The sequence below is a fragment of the Panthera onca genome, chromosome A3, assembly GCF_046562875.1.
Source record: "Panthera onca isolate mPanOnc1 chromosome A3, mPanOnc1 haplotype 2, whole genome shotgun sequence".
NCBI classification, from domain to species: Eukaryota; Metazoa; Chordata; class Mammalia; order Carnivora; family Felidae; genus Panthera; species Panthera onca.
Window position 1 is genome coordinate 7,886,006 of NC_138341.1, and position 24,714 is coordinate 7,910,719.

At 47.0% G+C, this 24,714-nt stretch overlaps 1 protein-coding gene across 1 annotated transcript in view; it reads right to left on the minus strand.

Moving 5' to 3' along the window:
• The window catches only part of NOL10 (nucleolar protein 10), an 88,237-nt gene that overhangs the window by 44,077 nt on the left and 19,446 nt on the right, over positions 1-24,714 (minus strand). The window contains exons 10-13 of the mRNA XM_060648450.3: positions 24,223-24,301; positions 22,340-22,489; positions 20,337-20,403; positions 13,366-13,418 (exon numbers count right to left, since the gene is read on the minus strand). Coding sequence (XP_060504433.1) covers positions 13,366-13,418; positions 20,337-20,403; positions 22,340-22,489; positions 24,223-24,301 — 349 coding nt within the window. The remainder of the gene's footprint in view (positions 1-13,365; positions 13,419-20,336; positions 20,404-22,339; positions 22,490-24,222; positions 24,302-24,714) is intronic.

A 24,714-nucleotide genomic window follows, 5' to 3' on the forward strand; every position in this document is an offset into this window, starting at 1 on the left:
GGCAAAGAGATCAAGGTGGTAAGCCCCAAGAGACATAACTTGTCTCTCTAGGAGACAAGCCTTTTGGTCAATATCTGATTCAAGCTGAGTCACTAGCACCTGAATAGGAAGTTGTCGTCTATTTTCAAGAAAGTGGGCATGCAGGCATGTAACTATATGAGCAAAACTAAGCATCGTCTGACATATTAACATAATAAAGCATATGTCACGTGCACATCACGTATGTCCACATGAAAATGACATGCGTTTAACCCAACCAGAACTGCAATTAACTTCTGCAAATGTGACGGGATGCTCGGAAGAGGACTTCCCGAGTGATGCACGTTAATGCTTCCCACAGGTCTGCCATTCTTACGACCAGATAAGTTGTCATCAAAAATGGAAATGATTTGGAGGGTTTCCCTTGTCGGGGAAAATGCCTCAGATACTATGTTGCTGCCTGAAAGTGTTCAGATTAAAATAGGAAGCCCACACTTCCTCGTTGTAAAGACGCAAACAACTTGTCTGTGTTAGAACAGAATACCTTATTAGCCAGCTGCCTGACTTTTGTCTTTATTTCCCGTTTCATAGTCACGAATATATAACGGAAAAGTTACAGACAGCATACCACGCCTTATAAAACAATTCCGTGCATAAGATGAAGTTCAATTATGACAGATTTGCCGTAAACTTGGGTTGGAAAGGAAACTCACCCCCCAGTAAAGGGGGCATCCGTTCTGCATCCCTCTCCTTTTGTTCGCTGGGAAAAGGTAATGAAAATACACACGCTTTGGATCTAACCCTTCCACTAACCTATATGTGCCTCACATTTTTTTCTCCATAAAATTAGGCCTTTTATTTTTCGTAAGATACCTTAACCTTCTAGATCTTAAAGGCTTAGCTCTATCTTTAAAATGCTTTTCTTGGAGAACAAAATTAAATATATGTTCCATTTGCATTATTATGAATCAAGACATCTAAAAAACATGCATCTTGATCTGAAAACTGAACTCAGTGTACAATGAACGGTGTTTTTCCTTCAAATTTGTCGTTTTCTTCTTTGCACTTCCCCCCACATTCCGACAGCTCTTCCCATACTCTGAGTCATAGACATTTTCTCCTGCAGTCCGACACCCCACCATTTCCTCTGCCTCACACACGTGCCTTTCTTCCATGATCTTCCTCTTTGCCTACATCCTAAAAACACGCCTTCTCTGCATGTGCATGACAACACGATTCCTGGACTCTCTTCTGAGCTTGCTCTGACCCTCAGCCTGCAAAAGATTTCTCAATGAACACTCCCACATTAAGAGGCCCCAGATCACCCCTTCGTTGCACCTCCTTGTCCTCCTCTGCCCCATTCACATGTGGAGTCACGGCCAACATTCTGCTTCTTAACACCCGCCCCTCGGACTTACAGCTGGAGAGAATTCCCAGATCTCTTTTCCACTGAGGCTGCTGCTAAGCCCTCTTGCCCATCCTGAACTTGCTAACTGTGTTTTCAAAATCTTTTCCCTTCTCTCACTCCATCCACTGCACGGTAATATTTCTGAAGTTCAATTTCATTGGTTTAACCTCTTATATGGAGATCAGGCTCTAACATCAAGCAGGTAAGACTAAACGGAGTACGGGGGCGCCTGGGTGGCTCAGTCGGTTAAGCGTCCGACTTCAGCTCAGGTCACGATCTCACGGTCCGTGAGTTCGAGCCCCGCGTCGGGCTCTGGGCTGACGGCTCAGAGCCTGGAGCCTGCTTCCGATTCTGTGTCTCCCTCTCTCTCTGCTCCTCCCCTGTTCATGCTCTGTCTCTCTGTGTCTCAAAAATAAATAAAAAAACATTAAAAAAAAATTAAAAAAAAAAAAAAGACTAAATGGAGTACGAGCAGAAATAAAAATTTGAAAATCCCTTTGGGTATACCCTTCAGTAAGTGAAAGAGCACATTCTTCTCAGTGTTGGAACAGGGCAGATACGATGCGTGACCTGCATCTGGTGGCCGTGTCATGCCCCAAACCCCGTACCTCCAATTATCAGGATCACACTCAGCGTGGCAGCACCGCGAGAGATACCCGGGGAAACCTCTTTTGCGGCAAATGACAGATTCAAGCAGGCTTTTTCTAACGGCGTTGTTCATCTCAACCACGTGACATGAAAAACAGCACACTACTTTCTCTATTCTCCCAAGAATGACACAGAACTAGTACCTTCCTCAGTGCACAGAAGGGAACTAACTGATCACACACAGTGGACCCCTTAGGGATTAGGACTGAATTTTCTTAGTTGACAAAAGGCTCTTCCCCCGTGCAGTTCGGTCCAGGACATGCGTCCACCACACGGAATGAGCCGCCACGTAAGTGACACCGTGTGCTCTATCACACTAGCCCTCCGCACCTCACAGGACTTCCGTTTATATTTATGTAAGCTAAGTGAGCTTAATTATAGGACTGTGCTATAAACCTAATCGATGGCCACTAAAATATTCCCAAATACAAAGAAAATATAACAAAATGTTAGCAAGAATGTCTGACTAGTGAGGCTATGAGTGTTCTTTTCACTTTTCTGATATTTCAACATTTTTAAAAATAGCTCTACATTATTTCTTATATTCACACACAAAACCCACTTTTTACTCCTCTCCAGGAGTTTATATGGACGTGGGGAGAAAGCAAGATATGAGACCACGGAAACAATGTTTCAGATTAAAACAATGGGAAAAATACAGTAAAATGTTAATGTGTTTGTGTTTGGGTGGTGGAAAGGTGTTTGAGTTTTCTACTTATCTTTACTTGCCATTTTCTTGTTTTTTAATTTTTTTAATGTTTGTTTATTTTTGAGAGTGGGTCGGGGAGGGGCAGAGAGAGGAGACAGAATCCGAAGCAGGCTCCGCGTTATCGGCAGCACAAAGCCCAACATTGGGGCTTGAACTCACAAACTGTGAGATCACGACTTGAGCCGAAGTCAGACGCTCAACCAACTGAGCCACCCAGGCGCCCCTATTTGCCATATTCTATAAAGAGCATGCTTTGATGATAAAATGGAAGGGGAATGGACTTGTTTTTAAAAATCAGAGTTCTTATTTTAGCAACCAGATTTCATCACTGCTTTCTGTTTCACTGTTTTAACATTTATTCATTCTTGAGAGACAGAGACAGAGCGTGAGCAGGGGAGGGTCAGAGAGAGAGGGAGACACAGAATCCAAAGCAGGCTCCGGGCTCCGAGCTGTCAGCACAGAGCCCGGCTTGGGGCTCGAACTCACGAACTGTGAGATCATGACCTGAGCCGAAGTCGCACCCTTAACCGACTGAGCCATCCAGGCACCCCTTGCTTTGTTTCAACAGCAGCAAAACTCATGGCATTCAAATGCTCTTTCTCAGCCTGCATTTTATATGATCTGTAACAGACCGAACAATACCAAGCCCTATTTCTGAACTCGTCTTCCTAGTCTGTACTTAACAGTTTTGTCACAAACCTTTCAGTATATCTCTGTTTTGCTCAAAGCACATTCCTTCCAAAAGCAACAGGAAGGCCACATAATGCCAGATGCTCTCTGCCACTGGGCTCCTTGAATTCTGCTGCTGTAGGAAAGCTGTAACAGTCATCATCAACTGGACATCTGTTACGTGCCTGGCACTGTGATGAATGACGTGATAAATCTATTCCACACGACCGCCTTACCTCATTCCCCTTCCGCAGTTCCAGAAACTAAGGCTCAGACAGGGTAAGTAACTCCCTCAAGGTCACCACATTTTTAAGTGACGAAGCTGGTATTCAGTCAGGTGAGACTAATTACAAAATCTGATGTCTTTCCACTCTGTAACTCGGACCAAAGACATGCCTTGTAGAGCCAGCCCTGCCCACCGCTTTGTCATCTGACCTTGAACAAATAACTTGATTCCTCAGCTATAAATTAAGGAGTTGGACTAGGTGACCCCCAAGTTCCCTTCCTTCTGTCGTGTTCTGTGCTTCAAAAGCTTCCCTTTTCCTTTACAGCACGCTGAAAATTCCTTTAGTGAGGAAACAATTCAGCAACTGCTTGTTTACGTTCTGTCTTGTACATCCTCTGTATGCTAGCAAATTCCCCGGGGGGATGGTGTTCTCTGCATCTGGCACTACCTCCCTAAACCAAGAGAATATGTTGCTACTGGCATTCTGAGACAGGAATTTCTAACAAAATCTACTTCTGTCACTGTGTCTAACAGCTCTCTCCTTGAATGAGCATTTTAGGTGAAAATGTGATTTGCCACTTTGAGGACTATACTCGGACACCAGTATATTCAAGGCCATTTCACCATACACCAGGTGGCCAGACAGATCTCACATCTGGGGAATTTCCAAATATCCAATCAGTGGACACAAAAGGGCTTTCAGTGTTGGCTTGGAACTGAAATGGATCCACCGGACCAATCGTGGTCCAGATTCAAACCCACGTCTTAGGAGGCTGCATAGCACTTTCAGCCAACTCCTACTTCAAAGCACGGGCATGCACAGGAAGAAAAACAAAGGCACCGTTTCCAATCTTTCAAACAGATAAGTCTTCCTTACCCAGATGAAAAGCCAACTTCTGCACAAATTTCAAAAAGGGTCCCACAAAAGCTAAATGCCCTTACCTTCATATTTTCCTTTTGTGTTCTTCTAGGAAAGACTTTATCCTCTTACCAGCATCACCATTAAACCTTTTGGACAAGGTATTACTTTTATAAATCTGTCAGCACTCCCAAATACAAAGATTGCATCACTCCAAGACGTTCTGATCTGGCTGATTAGAATGCACTGTCAGAGCAAAGGAACTGATCCTTATCCTACTGTATAAAAATTACACTCTGGCACTTAGAAGCCATGTTCTTCTTTTTGTACTTTTGTCATTCAATAGTGGTAGCAGAAAAAGGCAAATGGAAAATTCGAATTTGGTAGGACAGCTAAAAATTAGCATTGCCAACCAGCCACTGTGGAAGCCGACAATCATTATCCAAGATTCTCCAAATACAGTCATCGGGTTACTCTCCCACATCTTAGTTTTATTCATTTTTCACCGCGTGCTACCTGGATGCCTGCCGTGTAACAAACAGGCGCTCCTTTAGGTGCTGGGAGTGTAGCAGTAAAAAGGCCAAAATGTGCCCCCGAAACCCATGCTTTGTATTAGGAGGAGGAAAGACATACATAAATATTTGAAGTAGATAAAGAAGTGTCAGGAAAGTATGTGTTCATGGAAAACTATAGCATTGCCTAAAGCAGGGGCCAGCAGACTTTTTCTGGGCCTGGTACATTATTACAGGGCCTGTGGGGCATACGGTCTCTGTGTCAACTACTCAGCTCTGCCATTTTAGTCCGAAAGCTGCCGAGGACAACACGTACACCAATGGGTGTGCTGTGTTCCAACAAAACTATTTACAAAAGCAGGTGCTGGTGTTTAGTTTGCCAAACCCCTTCGAGCTGATGCGATTCCGATTTTATGGAATCTGTCTTCCAAGTCTGTAAATGGAGGTAACTGGCAGCAATGCAAAATGCCAGACCTGCGCGTGAATTCTGTCCTGGACAATTAACCCTCCACACCTCTGACAAATCCGATCCGTGCCCATCTGCACACACCCAATTCAACGCAACTCTATTCCACGTAGATCTGTGCTTTTTTTAGACTCTTCCTTTGATCTGGTATAACTGGGTCCGGTTCCCTCATTTAATTAACAGGCTAAGTAAAAAATTTAACACGTTTATCTGGCATCTACGTGAGAGTCATGATTTCACGTTTTTCTGAAATGATCTTTTAAGTTTCAGAGGTCTCATCAAGAAGCACAATGGATTCACCTGTCGGCCAGGCACACCCCCACCGCCTGAGACGTGCACCTCACGTGGGCTGCTTAGGTTCGAGCACAGCTTTCCCCTTGGCCCCCAGAGGTGAAGCTCAGGGGGGGTGTACAGCAGAACTCTGTTTTTCTAATTTTAATTTTCCTGTCTACTAACTTGACGTATCGGTTTTGGTTCATTTATGTTACTCCCCCTTGGTGGCAACAGTGGCTGGGGATTTGGTGACCTCCATAAATGGATTAATGGGTTATAGAGATCTCTATTCTCCGATGGGTGAGAGAAAATGGAGACTCTGGATTTTTCGCCTTTTTCTGTATGTAGGTCATTTTAAGTTATGAAAGGGCTTATGCCAAGCAAAGCGATAAGCCTTTGGAAGGTGTTAAGCTTTGGAAGAGTGTTATCATCCAATTTACGTTTGTTTTGTCTTTAGTTTTATATTTAAATCACTCGGGCTGTTACATGGAAAACAGACTGCAAGAGAGAGAAGAAAAAAAGAGCAGTGAAGAGGCCATTCTGGCAATCCAGATGAGAGCACGGGAACCGAAGCACTGGGAAATGGCTGGATTTGAGCCACCAGGAGCAGAGTAGATGTGGCCTGCAGACAGATGGAGGAGGGAGCGTGAGTGGAAAGGGGTGGGGAGAAGGATGGCTCCTGGCTCCTGCACTCTGGGCCCCGGTAACTGGGTGAATGGTGATTCCTCTGCCGAAACAGGAACACCTGGCAGGTGTGGGGTGAGGGTGGGGAGCTGGGACCAAGAATTCCACTGCGGACCTATTAAATATATGTGCCTGTTAGAGCTCCAAGTGGAGAAGCCACGTAGGTTAGTGGATACTTAACTATAGCTCCGAGAAGGAAAGACTTAGATGGCAATTCGGAAGTGATCAGCCCACAGGTGTCATAGAAAGCCTAGGGACACAGGAGCTCCTTGGGAAAGAATGTAAACAGAAGCGACAAGGACTAAACTCCTGGGTACGCTAAGATTTGGAGGTCAGGAGGAGAGAGGTTAAGGCCCGAGCCCTGACCGCACACAGAAGGAGCAACCAAGTAAGACTGAGAAAACCAAGAGAATACGGTGTTCTAGAAGCCAAGGTAGTGTTTCAAAGAGGACTGGTCAGCTGTGCCAAGTGTTATTTAGAGATTAAGTTAAGCGATCTGTGTGTGATATACATATTAAGGAAGCAAGGGCACCTGACTGTTCGTACAGCTGGCTCTCCTGGAAATGCATCACTTTCTCGGTTGGCCCAGATTCACTCTACTGTTCACTTTGTTTCTAGAGATCATGCCACAGATCTGTCATTCACCATTTTGCCCGCAGATATGTGCTGTGATCATGAGACAAAAAGAAGACCAAGTCTTTAACCCTAAACTTTAAACCAGGAAGAGAACATCTATACAGAAAGGAGAAAGGAGACATAATGGGGCGCCTAGGTGGCTCAGTCGGTTAAGCGGCCGACTTCGGCTCAGGTCACGATCTCGTGGTTCGTGAGTTTAAGCCTCACGTTGAGCTCTGTGCTGATGGCTCGGAGCCTGGAGCCTGGAGCCTGCTTCGGATTCTGTGTCTCCCCCTCTCTTTGCCCCTCCCCCTGCTCACACTCTGTCTCTCTCTTGCTCTCAAAAATAAACAAGTGTTTAAAAAAAAAAAAAGGAGACATAAAATATTTATGTAAAATGGAGACTGATAATTGCGGTCTGATCCTTTGACCACCCCCAATCCCGGAGCATATGCCTGTCACCGCACCCCAATCCTTTCCTTCACAGCATTTGGCTACACATTTGTTTACCGTCATCTTCCCCCAGATCGTGAACTCACAAAGGCAGGACAGGAAGGTGGTTTCACTCACCAACACATTCCTGGTTCCAAGCACATACAAGATGTATCCTTGCTGAATAAACAGAACCACTGGTCGGTCTCCTCCGTTTACTTTTATCATACAGGAAATGATAAAGATACTAACAGGCAAAAGAGCAAAGAGCTAAGACTTTTAGGCATTTACTTTTCAGACATGGTCAGGTCCGTTGTAAAATAACTTATCTATAATCTGGATAGCTGACAAAAATTTGTTACATTCTTAAGAGGCGGAGGTAAGGACTAATGGTTAGAAAGCACTCTATGGCTATGCTCTTAAAAGTCTTCTGGAAAATTATGCCAAAGCTCCCCAGAGCAGTAATATTTGAAATACTGGACTTAAAGAAAGATGCTGCCGTATCTGAGAGTAGCCAGGTAGCGATGAACAAGTATCCGGAAATGCGTCTACAACGGTCTGACAAAGTGGCTGAGTTCAGAAATAGGCTAAAAATCCAATTTGCCATAGACAAGAGCAGGTAAAATTATTTGCAACTGAATTTTTTGGTCTTGGTCACGAAAGCCCCTGGAGAACGAAAACACTGATGAGAAAATTACGCCCATTTTTAATTCTTGAGCAACAGACCAAGTGTGCCCAAATGCAAGTATCCATATGGCAACTACAAAATGTTTCATGCCACTTCCTAAAACCGACTTCCGGAGGCGACGGGTTGTTTCCAAAGCACCCCCCTGACCGCCCCCGCAAACCACGTGGCACTTCCTGACTGTGTCTCTGAGGACCACTGCATGGACGTGTGACCCAAACCAGCGACCGAACCCTTACGAAGACAGGAGCAAGTGAACCCAGGGACGGCATCAGAAGCCCTTGGCCCTGCGACAGACCTTTGCGCAGCTGAGAGCGACAACTCGCCGAAGCGAAGAGACGTTCTTTCCTTAGTCTGAGCCTTTTATTACATTTCACAACGTTCGGCTACTGAAAAAGTCTGCATTTCCTTGTAAAGGCCTTTACATGCCTTGGTGAGGATGTGCGTGCGTGGTTTATACTCAAGTGAAGCAAGTACTCTTGAGCGTTTATGAGTCTTAACACCTCGTTATCTCTCTTCGCAAAGACAGAGTTTTGTGGGCTTATGCGTTGTGCTGGATAAGTTCCAGCGCTATTTCCCAGCAAAAATACAAGTGCTAATGCAGGTTAAATATAGTCCTTTGTGTTTTCGCTCTGCCACATTTTCAGGTAACTGGGCTCCAAAATACTTTCCAAACTGAAAACACAATTTTAAGTTAAGTAAATAGTGAAACTAAAAATGTTTAATGCTTGGTCGATTTTTTACAAATAGTAAAAACGTTTCCATAAAAACAATAGAGTTATCTTTTTTCCTAAGGAAATGTTTTAAAATAAAATACCTAACCGCCAATATTGACTTCTGGGTTCGGTGATACTGCATATAATCTTTATAGTGGCTTCAATTTGCATGCTTTAAAAATTACATTTTTGGCGTTTATTCTTCTAAATCAAATAGCTTCCTAAACAAATAATAACGTGTCCTCCCCTTACATTTTCCCTCAAGATGACACATCCATATATATATATATCCTCGAGCTTACAAGTAATCAACTATTCAGGCGTGAGGGGTTTCAGGAGCTCCTAACACACTGGGAGCTTGGAACTCAGGGTCATTTCCAACAGAAACAATATTAACCACACTGGCTGGGTTTCGGGAGGGGTGCCACAGGAGACTCGGATTCCCTCTAGAGTCTACACAGAGGCCGAAGGCTTAATTATAAAGAACTACCCTAAGATTAAATTCCATTTCAGGGGAAAACCAAACCTGAAAAACTATTCCTGGCATTAGTCTCGGGAGCTGCAGTTGAATTAGACCCTGGAATTTAAAATGCAAACACACAAACAAGCAAAATAATACTTCCTGGCCTCTGAGAGGGAAGAAAGGGGTATACTAAGAAAACGGGGAAGGAGCTGCAGGAACCTTGGCCGTAAAAGATTAGTTGCTTGAGGGGCTCTGTATGTGGCACGGCGTATACACCGGGAATTACATTTAATCTATAAAGATTTCAAGTATTCAAGAAAGATGGTATCAGATAGAAACGCAAAACTTAACAAGCTAAAAGAACATTAACCTGCCTTCCTTTTTTTAGTACAGGCCCAAAGCGGGGGAAAAGAGCTTTCATACCTGATTTATTATAAGATATGAATACAAATCGCAATCCAAACCTCCTAAATTTGGCATGAATCATATATTAAAAACACACTTCCCCGCTTTTATAGGCCTCAAGCCATTGTGCCAAAGATCAGTTTGGTAAATCTGATAAAATCTTACGACAAATGGCAGGCTTTCAGACCCCTGGGCTCTCTCCCTGCCCTGACGGAATCTTCCGAGTGAAGACAAGGGCACCGTAAAACACCAGGCAGCGCGGGGTAGAAAGGCAGGTCGGGAAGGAACGCCGAGTACAAGTCCCAGCACTGAGCTTAGCTGCGCAAGAACGACGTGCACCCGCTGTCACTGCGGTCACCCTGAGCGGACGGTCCCTGTGGGCTTTTTCATGGCTTCTGTTAACCCTGCGTTACAAAGCTGAAACTAAAAAGCTTTAGAAGAGAGACTAACAGGCAGTTTGTCACCCCCTCGTTGGTACTGGCCCCTATCACTCAAGCTAATTAAAATCCCCGTTACTTGGAAGAGAAAAGCCCACCCCAAGAATGAGGTACAGAGAAGTGAATAATGGGTCTCCTGTAGTTCTAAGACGATACAAATGTCACAGGCCAGGCAATGAAAAACAGTGGAGACAACGGGGCCGGAGGGGCAGGGGGGATGGGTGAAACAGGTGAAGGGGATTGAGGGTACACTCGTGATGAACACGGAGTAGCATGTGTAAAAGTGCTGAATCACTATAGTGTCCACCTGAAACTAATGTAACAGTGTGTTAACTACACTGCAATTAAAATAAAAGGAAAAACAATGGAGACAACTAAAAATGTTGTAGGTAATTTTAATGCCTTGGGATTAATACTTCTGAAGTGAATTCAAGAAACCAGGATGCAGATTTTTACATAAAATAGGACTTCACACCGATAGCATCGTAACTAAAAGTTATTGCATCTCAATACTACCAACGTTTATAATATTACAGAGAGAGAATGGGTGGTTTTTACTTCCTTATACTTTGTAAAACACTTGGCATAAATAGAAACATTCATTCATTGTCTAATAAAAAAAAAAACGGTGTGCTGTTCCTTTGAAAGATCACTTTATAAAGCATACAACATGATACCAAGGGGAAAATAATTTTAAGTTTATTTTCAGAGACAGAGGAAAAGAGCGCGTGTACATGAGCAAGGGAGGGGCAGAGGGAAAGAGAGAGAATCCCAAGCAGGCTCTGCACTGTCAGTACCCAGCCTGACGTGGGGGCTCGAACTCACGAACCGTGGATCACGATCTGAGCCAGAACCAAGAGTCGGACGCTAAACTGACTGAGCCACCCGGGCGCCCCCCTCAAAGGGAGAATAATTTTTAATATCCCCCAACCTTTTCCTCATCTACACCCTTACCCAAGCAGAAACAGGGCTGCCGTCTTCGCTTTTCCCTCTTCCGGACTCCCTACGTCCCGTCAACTGCTACGCGCTATCTTCCCATTCTTCCCCACCGCCCCCAGCGGCGCACAGACCGGGAAGGTGGTCTTCCTGCACGAGCGCTCAGGACCGCCCCTCCTGTGTCTGCACTAAGGGGCTCTGCGGCCTGCAGCTCCTTGTCCTTTCTGCAGGCCTCCTGATGCAGCCATCCATGCTCCTCCGTCTTAGACCTCTGTCCCCCTCCACCGGTTGAGTCTCCATACGGTTGACACGGAAATGCCTCTGGCATACGGGACATCAACACCTTCCGGGCAAGTGCTAAAGGCCAAAGCACAGTAAGCACCCCAAAGAGGACCTCTCTCGGGACGACAAGTAAGGTTTAGGGGCTGAGCGGATGTATTCTGTCACTCTGGAAGACGACGTCACGCGGGATCCAGGCAAGGCATCTCCTGTGATCTACACAAGCCCTCGTCAGCAGCCGCCTCCGAGACACGCCGTGCGGCCACGCAAGGACAACAAGCCTCTGAGATGACCGCCTGCCCGTTCAGACTCCTCTCAGATCCCAGAACCCAAAAGGCTGCGACCCCTGAGAAGGGAAGCCCGGCCCAGGTAACGCGGGCACCGTCGTCGCTCCTGCACGTGGCTATGGCGTCATCTTATTAGACCCTGTCTAAGCCACGGTCCTAGTGGCAGCCAAGATAATCCTCCCCAGATGCAAATCGGATCCCATCACTCCCCCACTTAACGCCTGTCTAGGACTCCCCGCCGACACGCCCACCGGGCTTACCAGACGCCCCACCCCCGGGCTCCTGACCCCGACCCCTCTCTCTCTGTGGCTCGGCCACGTGGGGGACTTTCTCCCTGATGTCTGCACAGCGTTCCCTCCACTTCCAAGACCTCTCTCGCACTCTGCACCCCACCCTCTCCTTCCCGTGGACGTCACCATTCCCCAGGTCTCTCCTGGGAAGTCCGCCCCGCGGGCAGGTTTCTCAGTACCCTCTGTGCCCCCCCCCCCCCCCCCCCCCCCGTCGGCTCCCAGCCCCAGGCTGGGTGGTGCGTCTCCCCTCCCGAGCCCCAGAGCGCCCTCCTTCGTCCCGTTACGGCATCCCTCACGCTGGACTGCCTCTCTTCGTTCCCTGCCAAGGGACTGCTTGAGGGAGGGGACAGCGCTCCTCACACTGTGACACTGCCAGCGTCTAGATGGGGCCGGACGCACAGTTGATGCAATCGATGAATGTATTCCCTGACCACACGAAGACAAGGAAAGAGGGATAAACTGACAGGAAGACAGAAGCGGCGTCTGAGCGGCCAGGGAAAATGGAACGAAGGACAACTCAGACAAGTTTGCTGCTGGAATGGCCTGTTTCACTAACAACCAAGAGTACCTCAAAGTGCTTTCAACAACCTACCGGTTTCCTGAAACCACAAAAAGCTGACATCCACCAGAATACTTTTTTGGGGGAAATACATACACCGTTAAGCTATTTCAAAAGAACCACGGTAAATATGAAGAACGTTCCGAAATGGAGGCTGCCAGCAGTTACGGAATTCACGTCCCTAAAGTCTTGCTCTGGCACACTCCTCACCCCTCCCGTCCTCTCCCCAAATCTCAGAAACGGAGCTGTTCGTCGGCCATAAAGTGATCGAGTGCCAGCTCTGTACTATGCTGTTTTCTGTGTAGGGGACCCTCTTCCCCGTCTCTTACTATAATCTGAAACATAAAGTTAGGGAAGCTTCCGTCATATGCAAGAGAAGAATTCTTTAAGGAAGAACAAAGGGCCAGGACTGGCCGTGTGCCAGCACCAAGCAGGTCCACCTGAGACAGGTTTCTTAGGTGTAACTTGTTTGTAAGAGAAATGACGCGACTTAAGAGCACCAGGCTGTTGGTTCAGAATCAGGCCTCCTGATCGCTAACGGCTTAAAGTTCAAGATTCCGAAATACTTGGAAACAAAATCCAAATGTAAATCTGAAGAACAAAGACTAACTCCTGTCTACTTTAGTGGGATATTAAGCAGTTTCCCATAAAACGATGGTTAAGCATTCTTTTCCCGGCTCCAGGAAGCAAAGCGAAGCTACCTGTGAGCCCGCTGTGTTTAATTTACGCAGCCGCAGGCAGACCCGAAGGCCCTCAGTACACTCAGTTTAAAAATAAACTACCTTTGCTTGTCCTATTTTTACCGTAACTCCTATTTGTATTACTTACCGGAATGTAATAGATGCCCATCTTGGGGGTTTCATTGGCAGTAAGAAGCATTCCTAAAAATAAGCACAACGAGAAGCGTAAACAGGCGGGGAAAAGGAAGGTGCCCTTTTCTAGTTGTTTGACACTACGGACCGGTGCTCCAGGTGCCCAGAAGACGGTGCGTGGCGAAGAGCCGGACCCGGAAACCAGGCGGGTCATGGGCTTCCGTCCCCGGCCCTCCTAGATGGGGCACCTGAAGTACCGAGAAGCTCTTTACAACATCCCCATCTGCGAAACACTCCAGCCAAGTACACAAGCGGTTCCCACCGTCGGGTGCTCAGGCCTACGTAGAGCCTGCCATCATCCCCCGAGGGGTTTTCAGCTTTAAGTGCAAGTTTTCAGATTTAAGTACATGGACAAAATGTAGTTCTGGTACACTATTTATGATAATAAACTGAAGAAATTAAGAACAAAGGCTTCTTTCTGTTAATCAGGAATCCAAGAACCAAGGCAAAGCATCTCCCACCAAACGCCACGGCAAAGTAGTTCCTAAGGTTTGCGTTAAACCTCACGTCTGAGTGGAAAACCAAGGGACTGACTTGAGCGGGTGCTGTGTGTGCAGCTACACCAGCAAGACCTCTCCAGGGTCTCACAGCCCTTACTCTCCCCAATAATTCCGTCGTCGGGGACCCTAACGGCCTCAACTAACAGAGGGGTCAATCATTTAGTCTTCCCGGGATGCACATTTTAAGAAAGCAGAGCTGACAGATGGGCAAACGTCCTGGCATTCAACGACGGCACCCCTGTTACCCCAGGGCCCCGTCACTCTGTGGCACAGCACCAGGGTGCACATGTCCCAGGCTTTCTTCCCTGCCCTCTGCCACCTGCGGCCTCCTCCCCCCCGCAAGCCTCCCGAGGCGGCTCCAGTGCTCACGGCCCCTGTTCCAGAATGACGGCACTTTCAATGCAGCTGAAATCAGCCACCGTCCGGGGAGTTCTTTACAACCTGGTAAGCGCCTTCGCAGATACTATCTTGGTGCACATGCAAAACACCTCTGAAATGATAACAGCATCCTTATTTTACAGATCAGAAAAAAGTCCAGAGGGACTGAGTGCCCTTGTCACAAGCCAGAGAATTTTAGAGCCAAACCTCCTACGTCCTTTAGACACGGTGAAAGAAGTTGTTCTGGGGACTGAGGAATTACCACCAGAAAGAAGGTTCTTGCCAAACATACTCCCTAAGCCTGGCTTCACTGGCTCGACTCTGAACACGGATCATTCAGCAGTGAGCGTTCCACAAGGAAACACAATCACACCTACCCACCAAACCACAGACAGGGCTCTAATCTAATTGCTCTAAAGAACCCAGACTGGACACAGCGGATCGTTTTCCACACGGAACACGATCTTTCTTGGCCGTATATGGACAACGATACCAGCTGACTTACCACCGAACTAAACCGGGGAAGGTCAGGACTAAAACCGATTATGAACGAGAGAAACAGGCAACCTCAACAAAGCCCAAGAACAAGAAGGAAAAAAAAAATCAAACTAGTGAAAGAAAGTTCAGCAGAAATTAAGATGATCATGGGCAAGAGAGGAGAACTTTATTTCCAGATTAACAGTGTGGCCTCACAAAATTAATTTGCTCAAGGTCACCACATAGCTAGGAAGGAGAGTAGCTGATATTCTACGGACTCCAAAGCCCGTGCCACGCAGGACTCTAAAACCACAGTAACGACTAAGATAAAATGAAAAGCCTTGTTGCGGGGTCAAATAATAAAAATTTCAGAGTGCAAATATAAACACCATACAGCAACAGGAAAAACGTTAATATCACGTCAACTGGAAAGCAAAAGACAACTATACACACAGCATGAGGTCAATGATTGAAAACATACAAACATGAGATTAATACAAGAACTTCTCTCATGGAAATTGTAATGGTACTCGTGAAGAGACTGTGGGCTTATGAATTATTTTTCCTTTAAGTTTCCTTTATAGTGACGCTTATTAAAATGACAATAGCAATTAAAAAAATTTTTTTAAACATTTATTCATTTTTGAGAGACAAAGACAGTGTGAGCGGGGGAGGGACAGAGAGGGAGGGAGACACAGAATCGGAAGCAGGCTCCAGGCTCCGAGCTGTCGGCAAGAGCCCGATGCGGGGCTCGAACTCACAGACCGCGAGATCATACCCTGAGCTGACATCAGACATTTAACCGACTGTGCCACTTAAGCACCCCGACAGTAAAAATTTTAAAAGAGAAGGAAGAGCTCAATAGTGCCTAGAGTCAAAAGAACACACATCCAGTCTGAAACAGCACTGTAGAGTGACGTATCCAGCGTCCTGTGTGGCCGAACAGGGCGGCCAAAGAGGATGGGATGGATCAGCAGCCCCCTTCCAGGAACCGTGAACATTCAGGTTCTCCTGTGCACGTGCTTCAGAGGCCAAAGGATTCACTGAAGCCCAGAGTTCCAAAACCAGATTGGATGCTCTGCCAGTGCTACTCACTCCACTCCCAGGGCCGCCCTGCAAACTGGCCCCCGGCCAGGCGCTGAGTGTAGAAGTGGCAAGGGAGAATTCAGAAAGCTGTATAGTAACGCGACATTGCAGGGAGATCCCCACGTGTGCTCCTTTCCCTTGTAATGTCTTTTTACTCCGTTTTACAAAAGTATCGGGTCTGAAACGGATAAGAAATTTAAAAACAAAGGAAAAACACAATCTCCGCCGTCAGAAACATCTGCACTGAAGCGTACAGCAGCGGTCACCGCCTTGAACAGCTCAGAGCAGAGCATCTGTGAGAACAGAACTGTCAGGGAGGAAAGGCCAGGACGCTTCTTCCACGTGCTCAACCGCGGATGTGACTGTGGAGCTTGGGATTTTACCGTACGGGGCGCCAAGGATGTTTCCACGTGGCTCGAGCTGCTCTTTCCCATGTCGGGAGAGGACACTTGCCACAGATGGGAAGGCGACTGCACACTGAACGGGGAAGGCCGTCTGCAGGGGCCCGGAAGGCGGCTGGGGAAACCACATTGGGTGCTTTACACGATCATTCAGCCTGAATTCAGTCTTTCTGAGTCGAAAGCCCATCTTCTTTTCTCTGTAGCAGTGATTCGAACCCAGCGATCCCGGGTCCCAGCGGCGGCGGGGCTCAGACACCCGTGAGCCCGACAGGCGCCGCACCACGCCGACGCGCCGTCACGGAGCCGACCTGCAGGGCAGGCGCCCGACGCAGAGACGCTGGAGTCGGCCGAGTGAGCAAGAGCAGGAACAAAACAGCAGCCAGGAAGGCGGAGCCATTTCTCAATATTCTGAGCAATCTTCGTATTAGAAAAACATTACAAAACAGTAACCGTGATTCGGCTCTAATTACTTCAAAATGAGTAAGTGAGAAGATAAAGAAAGAAGGACGTTTTAGCTTTTCTAAAATATGATTAAGCGCCTGATGATTAAGCATAAGGCATCATGAGCGGCGTCAAAGGGAAGAGGAACAGAGCAGGGGAGAGCAGCACAGCGCGTGAATCACACCCACTCACACGCAACCCCCACGGCGGCCGAGGCCCTGGTCTCACTGTGCTTGCAAAGCTCAGGGAACAAACCATTTGGCTACTTTTTGTGTTTGATTCGCTTCTTACAAGTTATTTGACAGTGAAGCTGTCCTTCTGTTCGAAACATCACTCTTATAATGTTTACCTCCCAAGAAAGTACCTTTTGCAATGGGGAGACCCAGTGGTCACCTTAACCCAGGGACCACGCTGCCCCTCCCTGGCCCTGGATGCTTCTGGGAAGGGGTCTGACACAGGGGACCCAGCATTCCTCGTGGCCACAATATCTCACCTACGGTGCGTCACAGTCAGATTTAACTTCTATCTGAGAAAAAATACACGGGCTGGAGGCACAAGGTCAATGACATTATGACAACTAGCCACATGAATCCAGGGTGAGGGACATTCTATGCGACTACTGCCCTGATCTTGGAAAATCAAACAAAACAAAACAAAACAAAACAAAACAAAAAAAGGACAGGTGGGGGGACACGACTATTGCAAACTGAAAGAAACTAAAGATGGCCACAGTTCAGCTAATGCACAACCTTGATTATGGCCTGGTTCCAAACAAGGCACTACAAACGGCGTCTGGGAGACAATCGGGGAAACGCAGGAACAGACCGGAAGGAAGACAATACTGGAGACCGAGAGTCATTAGACGGGCTGGCGGCCCTCAGTCCCTCCGACGAGACGGACGCCGCACGCCCTCGGTGGGCTTCCATAGCTCCCTCGCGCCACAGCTGTGCCCTACACCGGGCCAGATCCCCAAGCCTGGGCCAGAGCCGTGCAACAGAAATAGCGTGCGAGGCTCACGTGTGATTTCACATTTTGTACTAGACACATTTAAAAAAAAACTACTTCAAAAACAGGTAAAACATATTTTAATGTATGTTATTAACCCAGTATGCCCCAAACGTTTCCATTTCAATATGTAACTGACATAAAAAATTAAAGGTCTATTTCGCGTGATTTGTCTCCACGATGTGTTCGAAACCTGGCGGGCAGTTTGCACTCAGAGCACCCCTCACTCAGTTCAGGCCGGTCACCCTGCCAGGTCTCAAGGGCCACACGCGGCCACACGTGACCACGCAGCTTCCGTCTCTCAGCACTAGCTGCCCTTCAAACTCTCACTCCCCCTCCCAGGGGCGCCTGGGTGGCTCAGTCGGGTTAAGCGTCCGACTTTGGCTCAGGTCACCGTCTCACGCTTTGTGAGCTGAAGCCCCATGTCGGGCTCTCTGCTGTCAGCGCCGAGCCCGCCTCGGATCCTCTGTCTCCCTCTCTCTCTGCCCCTCCCGGGCTCTCTTGCTCTTCCAAAAATAATAAAATCAACATTTAAAAAAAAAATCCTCTCACCCCTTAACCCAGCCGCCCGCTCACCAGCCTCGTGCCAACGTCAGTGCCACCTGACTTCACTCCTCCTCGTGGGCAGCTCAGACCCGGTTTCGGACCGTCTGATACTCTCTGACGGGGACCCCGGCATCCTCATCTGCAATTTATTCCTGAACTCGTCCGCACTGGACGTCACCCCGCCACTGCAACAAGACCCTCTCCGTGACCACAGACACACAGCGCCTCATCCTTCTCGGGAGAGCAGCACGTAACTAGAAAGGGCATGGGCTCCAGAACCAGGAAAGGCTGGCTCTACCCGAGGCCCTGCCACAGCCAGCTGAGCCACCAACTCCGGCCCAATTACTCAACAGTTCTCACCTCCTAAGACGTGAGACAGACAGACAAGAAAAAAGAAAAAAACGTGTGTGCCACTAACTACACAGGGTTCTGGAAAGATTAAACGACGCGTGGTCATCACCGAGCCCGGAAGCGCGGGAGCATTAAGAACTTGTTCTCTCCTTCCCGCCTCCACCTCAGTCGCCCTCAAGCTGGCCGAGCAGGGACCACTGGATCGCTTGTGCCTTAGCTTCTGTTCTACTTCGAAATCGGTCACTCCTTTTACTGCCATTCTGTCCGTTCCTGTTCAGTTTCTCAGCTGGCACCTCCTTCTCCTCAATCCCCGCTGAAGTGGACTCGGGTCCTGCCGTGTACACTTTCCCATGGTGATCTCACGCACTCCCGCCTCTGAAAGACGCTCTGTTTACAGGCCTCCACGCTTTGCAACCGCAGACCTGCTTCTCTTGAGACGGCACTTTCTACGCGCACCTGACTCGGCTCCCGCTGCAAGGTGGTGGGGCAGGGCAGGGCCTCACGAGCACTTGGGAAACACGCTTCCGGGCCCTCCGCCCGGATACTCTCAGTACGTCTGGGACTGGGCCAAGGAACCTGTCCTTTTTAAAAAGCTCCCTGGGTGATACTGACAGCGGCCAGGTTTGAGACCCTCTGCCAGACACCGTCACTGTCCCATCGCCTCCTAATATTCAAATGTTCAAAAAAGAAATCTCCCTAAACCTGCTCTGTCTCCTATGTTCTCAATCAGCTCAGAGCATCCCCTCCTACTAACTTTGGTTCAAAACCAATGTAACTTTCAGAGGACAGACAGCACAATCTGAACAGGTCCTGACTACAGACCGAGCCCAGATCATTCAGCACATCATTCCCGGACCTCCTCCACCTTGGTTCCCAGGAGGGCCACCAGGGCTCTGGCACGTAAGGCTCCATCGCTTTCCCAAACGAGCCCCACGAATGGGACCCTATCGCATCTGCCACAGCCTATCCTTCTTGCCGTTCTCACGCCGCTCCCTCACAGGGATGTGCCTCATCTCGCCGCCCCACCTACCAAATCTCACTCACCACTCCAAACACACCCGAACAAACATCTCCTCTGGCATCTCCCCTCCCCAGTTGCTCTGGCTGAACCCTCCTCTAACACGCTGGCGAAGTGCTGTTCGTACACACGTGACAGGTCTCTCCTGCTCTGCCTTGTATCCGTCTATCAAAATGGGCTGTGTGTGTCTGTCCTCAGAACGCAACACTGCTTGAGAGTGGGAACTATTCCCATTTTCTCTCCTGCCCCCAAATTCTTCACCAACTTGTCTCAAATGTATTGTAAAATCTTGAAATCCATGATGTAATCCGCAAAACAATACACAATACAGAAGATACCAAAACCCTGGCTTCATGAGCCTCGTGGGTTATCGGGCAATCGCAGCCTTCTTCAAACCTCTAACCTCAATTTCCACACACTATTACTAATCACATAAAAGGGTGAAGAGCACACTAAAATAGCATCTCACCTGCCACCTACCTATATATTGTTACCAGTTTCTACTAATAGCTAGGCTGGCTACGGGCTGAGTCACTGAGAGTGCCATTTTCTGAATCATCCACACCACTTCCTGCTCTTGATTCTTCCAGTAAATACAATATCCAAGAACAGTCCTGACCAAGCCAAACCCCGTCTTAACAAATGAAATGAAATGCGTTTAAAACCCAATAAAGCACAACTCAGATTTATCTCACTGAATGACCCATCGCTACATACCGCATACCTGAGTTGGGATAGAGGCAGACATCGTTAATGTCATGTTCTGGTTCCAAGGAAGTAAATATTTTTCCCTAAAAGAATAGGCAAAAAGGAATTATTAAAACAGTCAAAGGAAGACAACTTTTGGCAATGTTTGCTGCCACGTGGTTATGTGTAAATGGTACTGTGTAAAGAAATAAAATCACCTGATTGAAAGTAAAGAATTCAAACTACGGTAGAGAGCTCATTTTATCAATTTATCAAATGCTTTCACTTTAGAAACAAAGAAACTGAGGCGAATGGGGGAAAAGCGACTTAACCAAGGAAATAAATGCAGTTTCGCAGATAATGTTTTCACAGCGGCAATGGGTAAAGTTTAAGATAAAGTTGTGCATCAACTCAGAAAAACTCTCACAATCTGGAGTTAAACTCGTTGAACTCGTAATCCCCAGTTAAAGTCGTACTCAAAGAAACCAAAGACTGGGAGGGAGTCAACACGGCAGGACGAAGACACTTTCTGCCATCTGTATACCATAAGGCCTTGAGGAGGATCAAGGAAGACAATGTGTATAAATGATAACTTACAAAATGAAATCCTGTAAATATGCAATGAGTTACTTATACAGGAAAGACTACCACACTTCTATTTCAATGGGAGAGAGGGGAGGAACGTGCTAGATTTTAAATTAAGAGAGGGAAAGTAAAAGAAACAAAAGAGAGGAGAAGATGGGGATGGGAAAAGGCGATGAGAAAGATAAATAAGGAAGAGCAAGTCAAGCAAAACCAAGTAATCTGGGTGTTGGTCAAGAGGGCGTATTTAGTCATAACAACAACGCCAAAATAAAACTTATTGCAGCAACGACGGCAGGAGAATTTCAAGCGCCGGTGTTGAAAATGTCTGCCAGCTCTCACGTTTATTAACTCGCTACCAGAGGCTCCCAGGGCAAAGGAGAGGGGACAGTTAAGGCACGGGGAGGACGGCTCCCGCACATCGGTGAAAAGCTGCAGCCAAATTCTAATTCGAGACAGAGCTAGGAACGGTCAATACTCTGCGAGTTGGCCAAATGAAGAGTGGACACAGAAGTTACGCTCCAAGCGGCCAGGAACCCCAGGGCGTAGCTGAGGGGTGATGAGGTCGCGTCACGGGCCGCTGTGTTGGGGAACACGTGGGCCCCCGGGACAGGCCGGGCCTGTCCTCTGGCGCTAACGCTGCGGCCTCTGGACCCTGCACCCTCTTCACCTCAAAAACGAGTTAAAAAAATAAAAGGGAAGTAACGCTTTTTGACTCAAGACACGAAAGTTTGTAACTAATTAAATGCAAAGAGCTCTTAAAAGCAACTGCTATACTGAATACATTTTCTCCCAGTTTGCAGACGAACTAACCTTTCACTCGTTTCTCCAAAGTTTTAAAATGAAAGACGAAAAGCACAAGGCAGACGAAAACCAGAAATAGGGGCTTTTGTTACTTTTACTTTTTCACTGATACTTGGAACTGAGGGGAAAGAACAACAGATAGTTTTAAGAAAATACTGCTTTTTAAAAAAACACTCTAAGGAATTACTGTGAAGGGGTCATCTCCAAAAGCCAATTCTTTTGAGATTGGTTTTAAGAGGCATGAAACTGAAATACATAATAACACTGACATGGAAAGATAATTAGTTGCTCATAAAAACTTTCCCAAGGCTGTGAGAGAGCCTCAGGATCTAGGAGGTTCTCATGGGGCGATGTTTTTAAAACGTGATTTACGCTACCCAAGCAAACACGGTTTTAAACGTGATTTACGAACCCAAGCAAAAGGCATGCCGGTTCTAGCAAACCGGGAAAACTTCGTAGCAGGAAGAAGGCAGTCTGGACTACTTTATCTCAGTGGGAACATTAGCTCTGCTGAAGTACCTGTCTCCCGGCTAAGTTCCCAAACAGGGACTCGGCATCTTTCTCAAGAGCCCACGGAACTCAAAATGGGCAACAGAAAGAAAAAAATCTTCAGGAAAATACACTAAGAAGTTATGTCAACAAAAAAGTACATACTGAGTTCTTGTTCCACATTTTGACGATTCGTGAGTCTGCAGACAAAATCAAATCTAATGAATCCTGGAAATGAAGTGACTTAATGGGCAGCCCGTACTGGTGATCCTTAACCAGCAATGGCTTATCTGATCGAAGATCATATAATAAAACCTAAAAAAAAAAAAAAGAAAACAGGTTATTTCTGTTTCAACAAATTAAACATATTTATCTTAAAAAGCAACTTTGAAAACTTTGAATAATGGCTACCATTTGTTTCACTACCTTTTTATGAGCACAGTGAACACTTACTCAGGGCACAAAGATTTTATTTTATTTTTTTAAATTTTTTTAATGTTTATTTATTTTTGAGAGAGAGAGACAGAGCACGAGCAGGGGAGGAGCAGAGAGAGAGGGAGACACAGAATCCGAAACAGACTCCAGGCTCTGAGCTGTCAGCACAGAGCCCAATGCGGGGCTCAAACTCACAAACTGTGAGATCATGACCTGAGCTGAAGCCGGACGCTCAACCGACTGAGCCACCCAGGCGCCCCAAAGGGCACAAGGATTTTAAAGTCAGACAGCAAAAATACTCTAGAAAAATCTCTTAAATTCACCTGTACAGTACACGGTTTTTTTGTTCAATTTTTTTTAATGTTTATTCATCCTTGAGAGAGAGACAGAGCACAAGCAGGGGAGGGACAGAGAGAGAATGGGGGGGGGGGGCGGGGGGGGCCACAGAATCCCAAACAGGCTCCAGGCTCCGAGCTGTCAGCACAGAGCCCGACGTGGGGCTCGAACACACGAACCGTGAGATCATGACCTGAGCCGAAGTCGGACACCCAACCGACTGAGCCACCCAGCTGCCCAAAGTACATGGTTTTATTTAACTGGAAAGTAAGTTTCTGGCACACTAAGATTGAGAACTACTGAGCTATATTAAGAAAGGAACAAAAAGGAAAATTCATAAGAATTTGTGCCATTTGTGAACCAAACCAAATATATATGCGGTGGGCCTACTAAGTACCAAGCACTGTCGCAGCAACTGACAGAAATAAGAATAAAAGGCTTAATGAAGATGATCCTGGCAGATCTGCGACAGATGGGGGTGGCAAGGTTAGGACTGTTGGGGGAGGGGAGGGGAGGGGAGGGGAGGGAAGTGGGTGGGCAGGTCTCTTCTGAGCCTTGTCACTAGAGGCAAGAGGGCTGGGGAAGCTAGCTGCCAGTCCCTGGTGACAGATCCTCTGTAGACCCTGATGACAGAGGTGAACTCCACTGGAAGCAGGGTCCAGACCGGCTCTGGAGAACAAACTTACAAGTGTGTGAATTCTGCCTTGAAGTAAAGAAGGGAAGAAAGAAAGGATGAAATTAACCCTCCGGAGCCGCTCAATCCATTCCTGTCAGCCTAGCTCTGCTAAGGTACGTTACTGCCTGGGATGTGGTCAGTGGGGCTCGGTGAGAAAAAAGGTTCCTTGTACAAATAAGTTTTGGAAATACTTGTTAAACACATTTCTTGTCTAGGGGAATCTCAGAGCCTTCGATACATATTGAAAAGCACCGTGAGCCTCCAAGAGCAGGAGTCTGGCAGAATTCCAGATTCTGTAGACCACAGAATTCTGTTCCACACACTCTGGAAAATGTTGTTCTAAACCACAGTCAAGAGAATGCCTGAGGCATACCCACACGGTACCTCCAGCTCGACAGCCCCTCAGACCCACCATGAAGGCCAGAATCAGAATTTCTCAAGGTACTAAAATAGAGGATTCTGGAGAACCCACTCCACTCTGGCCAAAACAAGAATGCCTCATTTCCTGTTCCCACAGCGAACAGATAATATTTCCCAGAATACATACATGTCTCTGAGATACTAACGTTAAGTATGAAGTTCTCAATTTAAACATGTTTACCTGCCCGGTAGATGTTCCAACTGCCATGGTCAAGGCTCCATTAAATTTCAAAGCAGAGATTGTTGGTAAACTGTTTATCCTGAAAGGCAAAATATTCATGCTCCATATATATATGGTCAAACTTTCCAAGTAAAAAGTCGTTATTAATCTGCAATTCTCTTTTTTGGAAGTTTTTATTTACTTATTGAGAGACAGAAAGAGCAGGGGAAGGGCAGAGAGAAACGGGGACAGAGGATCCGAAGTGGGCTCCATGCAGACAGCAGAGAGCCCAATGCAGGCCTCAAATTCATGAACCGGGAGGTCATGACCTGAGCTGAAGCTGGATGCTTAACCAACTGGGCCACATAGATGCCCCTATTAATCTTCAATTCTAAAGGGGAAATCACACTTCTATCCTTCTGTTTAAAAAAAATCATTGCATCAGGGGGCGCCTGGGTGGCTCAGTCGGTTGAGCGTCCAACTTCGGTCAGGTCATGATCTCACAGCATGAGT